The sequence below is a fragment of the Monodelphis domestica genome, chromosome 5 (assembly GCF_027887165.1).
Source record: "Monodelphis domestica isolate mMonDom1 chromosome 5, mMonDom1.pri, whole genome shotgun sequence".
Classification (NCBI taxonomy): Eukaryota; Metazoa; Chordata; class Mammalia; order Didelphimorphia; family Didelphidae; genus Monodelphis; species Monodelphis domestica.
The window spans coordinates 29,349,851-29,358,071 of NC_077231.1; the positions used below are offsets into that span (position 1 = coordinate 29,349,851).

General features: G+C 39.8%; 1 protein-coding gene across 1 annotated transcript; it reads right to left on the reverse strand.

The window, feature by feature from the left end:
• Positions 1 to 5,837: 5,837 nt before the first annotated feature.
• On the reverse strand, positions 5,838 to 8,004 carry LOC100025290 (olfactory receptor 9K2-like). The gene has a single exon (XM_001376238.4). The coding sequence runs from the start codon at positions 7,746 to 7,748 to the stop codon at positions 6,807 to 6,809; it is 942 nt and encodes a 313-aa protein (XP_001376275.3). The 5' UTR covers positions 7,749 to 8,004; the 3' UTR covers positions 5,838 to 6,806.
• Positions 8,005 to 8,221: the final 217 nt, after the last annotated feature.

Genomic DNA, 8,221 nt, shown 5'->3' on the forward strand with positions numbered 1-8,221 from the left:
CATAAATGATGAATGTTTATGTTTAAGCCCCCAGACCAAAGGCACCTATTCTCTTACCTATTCTCCCCTCTTTGCCCCACTTGTTTGTTCTCATTGCTCATCCTCCTCTCCATCCTCCCCTTTCAAGTCACTTAGATCCCATCCCTTTAGAATATAAAAATCTTGAAATTTTCTCTATTCAGGGAGGCAGTTGGTCCTGCACGGTGCCTCCTGACCATTCAACCTAAATAAATCTCTCTATCTTTAAAGGGTTTCCACTGGTGTCTATCATTATTGAAAGGGCACCCTCCTCAGACCAAGGGTTAATCACCAACCCCGCACCACCCCTAAACATTATGTCTACTATGTTCCCCTCCTTTAGGTAGCCTTTTTATGTTTGGCCATGGAAACAAATGCTCTCCTGGCTTGTTTTAGATCATGAGTCCTGTTCAATTGTCCATAAAGGAACAACTCAGAGATGACCTTAACATTTGATTACATATTTAACAATGAATGCCTACTAGAACATTTTCTGTGAATTATAAAACGCTGCACTCTGGGACTCATTTGGGAACAGGTATTTCAAACTTAGTCTTGTAATGAAAATTAATCTGAATCTAGAGCCAGAGAATCTCAGCACTGGAAAGCTTTGTTATTGTTGTTCAGTTGTTTCAGTCATGTCTAACTTTTTGTAACCCTTTTTGGCTTTGTGTATGAGTGTATGTTTGTTTTGGTGTTTTGGCAAAAATCCTAGTTTGCCATCTCCTTTTCTAAGGAAGGTGCCTTTGGGGATATTTATTTTTATGCTTACATGAAGTATCTATTAAGAAGTCACTGGTGTTTCTGAACAGTTCTGTGGACAGTAGTTGTTCTTTCAGGGCAAATATGCTGGGAAATCAGAGGTGGTGAATGTAACTTACTCGTTCAATGTATTTGTTGTGGGAGAGAGATGGACAAAAATGCGAGCAGGAAAAAGAAATAGTCTTAGGAGCCCAGAGTGTGTTTAAAGTTAAATAAACATAAAAGAGATTGAAGATGCAAAAGAGAATGTGGAAGGGACAGTTGGGTGGCTCAGTGGATTGATATCCAGGCCTAGAGATGGGAAGTCCTGGGTTCAAATCTGGCCTCAGACACTTTGTAGCTGTGTGACCCTGGGCAAATCATTTAACCCCCATTGCCTAGCCCTTACTACACAGTATTGGTTCTAAGACAGAAGGTAAGGGTTTAAGAGAGAGAGAGAGACAGAGACAGAGACAGAGACAGAGACAGAGGCAGAGACAGAGACAGAGACAGAGAATGTGGACAAATGATTTATCAAGCTTGTAATAGGGACATTAGAGGACTACTACATGTTTAAGGAGTTGAGAGCTCAGTATTAGCCAGCATTAAAGTAAAATAATCTGTTAATTGTGAACAGTTGAAAGTCATCTTTCATCTTCTTTGCCTCATCTTTCATCTCCTTTACCTCATTTTCAAGCTGATTAATTTTGGCTTTCAAGACACTATTTTCTATTTCCAGATTCTTTATTTTGCTTTTAAAGTTCTTTTCCCACGTGTCTTTAGCCTCTCTTAAGTAATTGTATTTTGAGTTCTTCCAAAGCCTGTGTCCAATTTGCTCCTCTCATTTTGTGCTGGATCTGTGAGTTTGGGCTGCTCTGTCCTGAAGGGGCTTCTTCTCTGTTCTGCTGTTTGATCAGGTAGTCTGATCTTCCCTGGCTGACATCAGAAGCTGAAAAGGAGCTGGGCTTCCTGCTCTGTTGTCAAGGTTGTTGCCTGTAGTTTGTTGCAGCCTTTGCCCTTGGAGCTGTATCAGTGAGGCTCTCAGATCAGTCTAGTTGGGGAGGGGTGTTGGGGCTTGAGCTTCCCTGTCCTCTAAAGGCTTTTTATCTGCCCTTATTGATGAGATTGAGCCAGGGCAGAGTTGATCTACAAAGCTAACTGTGCCCTGAGGCCAAAAGCTCCATAAAAAAAGGAGGGGGGAAAGATGGAGCTTTTCAGCTGTGACTGGGCTGCCTGCTCTGTGCTTCTCCTCTAGCGGCCTCTACACTGCCTGTGTTCTAAGCCTGTGCCTGGCACAACTTTGCCAGCAAGGTTGTCCCTCTGGATTAGTGCCCTTGCCTGCCCAGAGATTCCAGCCACTGCTGGAGGCTCAGTGCTGTAGGTGGGGGAGGGGTCCTGGGACCTTCCTTCTTCCTTCTCCTTAAACCCTTGTGTTCCAAAGTTCAGGCTTTGGGGGCTTACCTTTTAAGTTGGGTCCAGGAGGAGGGTTCCCTAGTTCTTTCCTGTTGTTAGATTTGGTTTTCAGTCCCCTTGAAGCATTGTTTTTGATTGGTGAGGAAGGGTTTGCAGAGGTCTAAACTTTTGCTGCCTCTAAGCCACCATCTTCAATAGTGAACAGTTGAAATGATGGGAATTCATGACTTCCGCTGAATTTTTTTTCCTTTTCTCTGACTCCAGTAATATTTTTAAATAACAATTCTCCAAACTTACATAGTCAAACCTCTTATTCTAGTTTCCTGCTCATTCCTTAGATATTTTGCATATCCCCCAAGTCAACCCATCTATGATAACCTTGTTTTAAAGTAAACTTTTATAGACGACAAAAATAGGGAAGACATAAGAGGTATAGTGAGATTAATCTATTGATTCAAGTTCTGGGGAAATTATTTGAATGTACTATATGTGCCTAATGAAATATATTGCATTTCAACTACAGGAAACCAATAATATTGCCAAGAAAGTGGGAAGAAAAAACAAGAGGGAAATATTAAGTTGAAGTCCCTTGTCTTTTACTCGAGACAGGCAAAAAGTAACTTGTGCCACAGTGAAGAAGACATTTCCAAACATGTGTGTATTTGGTGGTCTTTATTAATTATGTATAGCCTTTAAGAACCCACTGAATACAAAGCACCTTTCCTGGCAGTAAATCGGATCTAATTCCTGCCCTGAAAGGGCTGACATTCTAACAAGCAATCTGAAATATCTTTTTTTTTTTTTTTAATGAGAATTATTACCAAGAAACCATGGTCTGCAGTAAGAGAAAGAAAATCATCCCAAAGGAGCAGTGCCAGAGTCCTCCTTGGGGCTTTTCCCACCCGACCCTGAAGCTCTCCCCAAAACAGATTTATTCTCTCCTTCTAGTCCCCAAAGGTATAACAATAATCCAAATTCTCTTAGCTATAGAGCTGTGAAATGTTTGAGAATGGAGAATTGGAATGGGACATTAAAAGATTGATTTGCACATCCTAAATGAAACAAAAGATTACTTTCTTGTCTACTTACCTGCACAGCAGCTTCATTAGCAAATGATGAAGGCACCAAATAGAGGGTACATTGGCAATGATAAACTTCAGTTCAAAGGCCAATGGGACACTGCGTGGTTCTCAGAGAGAAACCATGGCACATGTCAGCAAAGGAATTGAAAGTACCAAGGTTAAGAATTCATGACTTGACCAGGGCTATGCCTGTCCATAGACATTTTAGGTGATAAAAAAACATAAACAGTTTTGTGTTTATGCCAAGGAAGTTTATGAAACAAGAAAACAGAGCCTGGTATACCATGGCAAGGCCACCCAAAATGGAAGGAAGGAAAAATTAGTCTATACCACATTACCAGAAGAAAACCTCACAAAAGTGGTATGAATGTCTTTAGTGATATACATAATTATGAGACAAGGTCTAGAACCGAGGTGCCAAATTCATGTATGGCTCACAAAATTCCTTAGGGCCACAGGAACCATATTAAAATGTAATTGGTAAATGTTTAACAAAATAAATAAAATTACAATACAACATCAGCAATGTTAATTTGTGGTTTTCTAAGTTAATATGTGACCTCAGGGATCCGATTCTATTTGAGTTTGACAGCACTTGTCTAGTTTTATATCTCTTATTCTGAACCCTTTGATAAAAAGTATAGACAACTATGTTCAATGGTTTAGGTGGCATTTTGCCTGGAGTCAGGGGTATAGACTGAACAACTTTCCAGTGATCTTTCCAACAGTAGGCATGTCCAGTGTTGGGTCTTTCATGAAACTGAGCTTTAGAATACTGTAATCAGTCCTTGCCATTAGGCAGGCAGTAAGTAATGTTTAACAGGTAGTGAAAAGGACCTTCAAAAGTCAGGTTTAGAAGTCGAATCTAGTTTTGTCTTGACCCTTATCAGCTATCGTTGGTCATCCAGTGAATCCAAGCTCAGTTAAGGGGTCGCAATATTCTTTGAGTCTCTTATACAGCCAATAGTGTTAAGTATTCTTGACTTGCAAATTACACAAAGAAGACCAAGACTATCACAAACTAGTGACATAGATGCTGGCATGTGTGTATATATGCATATATGAAGATATATGTATATATATGAGTGTGTGTGTGTGCGTATTACATGATATGTATACACAGTCTGGTTTCTATTCCCATCTACTTCTTTGCGGTCTCTTTAATTGATAGACTGAAAACAGAGACCAGGGAGAATAATTGCTCTTCAGAGAATGTGGGAAAGAAAAATGAACTTCTTGGACTAGATAGCTTGACTTCTCTGTTTCTCCACCTCTGAAGTGGCATGGAAAATTGTTGCTATTTCTTAATAATAATAAATGACATTTATACATAGCGATGGCCTTTGCAAATGTCTTTGTACATGTTATTTCATTTGACATTCACTTCTTTGTGTGGTAAGTGCTATTAATGCCCCTATTTTACAAATAAGAAAATAGAAGCCTAAGTGACGTGTCCAAGGTCAGATAACCAGGAAGTGTCCAATACTGAATTGAATCCAGATCTTTTGCTTCCAAGTCCAGCACTCTATAATCTACGTCATGTTGCCCCACCTTCAAGAACAACTCTTCAGAGCTAGCATTGTGTATCTTTTCAAAAAGGAAAGTTTTTGCAGGCTGCTATATTATCTGGGTGAAAACTGTAAGAGTCTAATTTTAAAATAATCCAAATTTGTGGTTTGTGTATGCCATACTATACATAGTTGACTAAATTTTGCAATGTGAGTTTTCATCAAGAAATTTGATATCATCAAGAAAGCCACAGTCAATTGTTATTGGCATAAAGAGAGATATTCAGTATAGAAAATGGCCAGTCTCAGATTGACTTTCCCTGACACTTAATGACGTGCTGCTTCCATCTGTCAGCACATGTTTGAACTGTGAACTCATTCTGCTATGTAGCCCTAAAACCCTGACTGGAAAAGTAAATTTAAAAAATTAAGCTTTTCTTTAACTCTGATCCCTGACAAGCTTTTGTCCCATCTCTTCCCTATCCTTCTCTGAGATATACATTAAACACATTGGCTACACTTATCTCCACTTAATCACCACATTCACCTCCCCCTGAAACCTGCCCAGCTTCTGACATGTATACACATATACATGCATATATGTATATATGTACATGTTATTGTTGTAGCGTTGTTTCAGTCATGTCCAACTCTTCTTCTTGACTTGATTTAAGGTTTTCTTGGCAAAAATACTGGATCGGTGTGCCGTTTCCTTTTCTAAATCATTTTACAGATGAGGAAACTGAGGCAAACTGATTAAATGACCTGCCTTTGGTCACAAACCTAATAAGAGTCTAAAGCCAAACTGCCCGTGTGTACACACATCTACATGCATATGTACATGAATATATACATAACTGTTTATGTATATATGATAGCCCAAGTCAGACATATTCTAACAAGTTTGTCAAATTAAGAGGTAGATTTCCAGATGAAAAGGATCGTTTTCCTTGATATTCATATCCACATGTGAATTCTAGGGTTTCCTCTACCTATTTCAATCTGTTAATCGAGATAGTTGATTATTTGCCTAAATCCAAGGAGCGATTCTGGTTTCTAGAAAGGTACTGTACAGAGAAGGGTTGAGTTGAAGAGTGTCTTTCCGACATTCAGTTAGCTACTTCCTCTGGGAGCTGCCAAAGGATCAGAGACTGTGAGCTTCTTTTGTCATCTCACCCCCTTCACTTTCCTCACACACCTGACTTGAAATTCTTTTCCCATTTAAAGAGCATCCCCAACACACTCTTTTTAATAAGTTGTAATGCCCTGTCCCCGACGCTACCCACCTTTTCTAGAAACTAGCTCCCAAAGTGTCGCTCTTCTAAAAGAGAGTCCCACTTTACCAAATTCTGAAGGCACTCAGGTACCACAGGGAAGGAAATCCTCGAGCATCAGGTGCTGCCTTACATGTACTGCAGTCTGCAGTGAGTGCTTTTGCAATGTGCCTCCGACGTCCAGCATATTCCACAATGTTACTATCCTAGAGAAGGAATTGGCAGGGCAGGCAAGTAATATTCATCCAGTAGTGGAAAAATCATATGAAAGAGGAGAGACACCACAGAAGATGTATCTTATTCAAGGGGAGAATAGCAATGGGTAGTACTGGTGTAATTCAAAGAAAGTTAGGCTTGGTGGCAGGAAGATGCCTCACATATGTTAGCTGTATGATCCTAAGTAAGTCACTTAACTTCTGTTTGCCTCGGTTTCCTCATCTGTTAAATAGGAATAATAATAGCACCTCCTCCCAGGGTTGTGAGGATCAAAGGAAACAATAATTGTAAAGTGCTTAGCACAGTGCCTGGCACATAGTAAGCACTATATAGATGTTGACTATAATTATTATTATTATTATGTAACCTCTGAATACTCCATTCTATTCTATATAAGAAGTTGCAGAGAAGGGACCAACATATATTGATTGAGGAAGGTTCCTTATCTGCTAGCCCCTTATATTCATTAATGAAATGAGAGGTCTAACTTCAATTTTACCCACAGGAGTACAAAATCAACAATAAGAAACCAAATGGAGGAAAAAAGAAAGGATTTAGAACAAGGCTTTTTTCTTCCCCAGAATTCTTTGCAGAGCTGCTTTGACATCCTTATTTCTTAGAGAGTAAATCAGAGGATTCAGCATAGGAGTGACAAGAGTGTAACATACAGAGGCTATTTTGCGTAATTCAGGGTTGTTTGGAGGGATGACATACACAAAAAAGACAGTCCCATAAAGCAAGCTCACAACCCCCAGGTGAGAACTACAAGTAGAGAAAGCTTTCTTTCGGCCTTCGGTAGAGCGGATTTTCAAAACGGCAGACACAATGTATGTGTAGGACACCAAAATGACTACAATGGTGGGAAAAATAATGACGCCAGCCAAAGTTAGTGATATTATCTTATGGAAAAAAACATCAGAACATGAGATTTTTTCCATAGGGTGGGAGTCACAGTAGAAGTCATCGATGACCCGGGAGGCACAGAAAGACATGGAGAAGGTCATGCTTACTTGGAGAACGGCGGTAACCCAGCCACAAAGATAAGAACTCAGCACGAGCTGGGTGCACAAGCGTCTTGACATGCGGAGAGTATAGAGCAGAGGAGAGCAGATGGCTATGAAGCGGTCGTAAGCCATAGCTGACAGGACAAAACCCTCCGTCACCATGAAGAGGGCAAAGAGGAAGAGTTGGGTCACACAGCCTGTGAAGGAGATGGTATTTCTCATGGATAAGATATTAGCCATAGCCTTGAGTGCTACAGCAGAGGAGCAGGAGAGATCAATGAAGGACAGGTTGCCTAGGAAGAAATACATTGGTGTGTTCAACCGGGGGTCAGTCAGGATGAGAGTTATCATACCACCATTTCCCAGAAAGATCATGCTATAGAGAAACAGAAAAAGCAGGAAGAGGAGAGTATGGAGCTCTGGGCGAATTCGAAATCCTATAAGAATGAAGTCGGTCACCTCTGAATGGTTGTCTGTTCCCCTGTCACTCATGACGGAGACCTGCTGAGGGGCACAAGGCACGATCAGAATTCAAGTGAATAAGTATCCATTAAATTACTACTATTTGCCAGGCACCATGCAAAGCTCTGGAGATAAACAGAAAGGCAAAAATCTTGCTTTTGAGGAGCTCAAAATCTTTCAACTTTGATCCTACTGCTACCAATGATAACTTACACAAATGAAATCTCTACAGATCTCCAGCAGAACTGTATAGACTTTATTTTCTTAAGGGCCATTTTTCTTTGTAATCTGTTATCCTTTTAAAAGTGTTATTCCCTTCTCTACTGATTTTAAGAATTTTAGAATTTAGAACTAAATTAGAATACTGATTTTTAGAAATAAGCAAATAAGACCATTTTCGTTCTTGAACTAGGTTAATTACTTTTTTAAATGAGAAAGAAAACTTTTAATATGTCCTGTTGAAAAGCATCTAGTTGGGGTTTTTTTTCCTTGCTAAATCTGCT

What these genes read in the sequence shown, in the direction of transcription:
- LOC100025290 (XM_001376238.4), bottom strand. Translation starts at nt 7,748, where the DNA reads ATGAGTGACAGGGGAACAGACAACCATTCAGAGGTGACCGACTTCATT.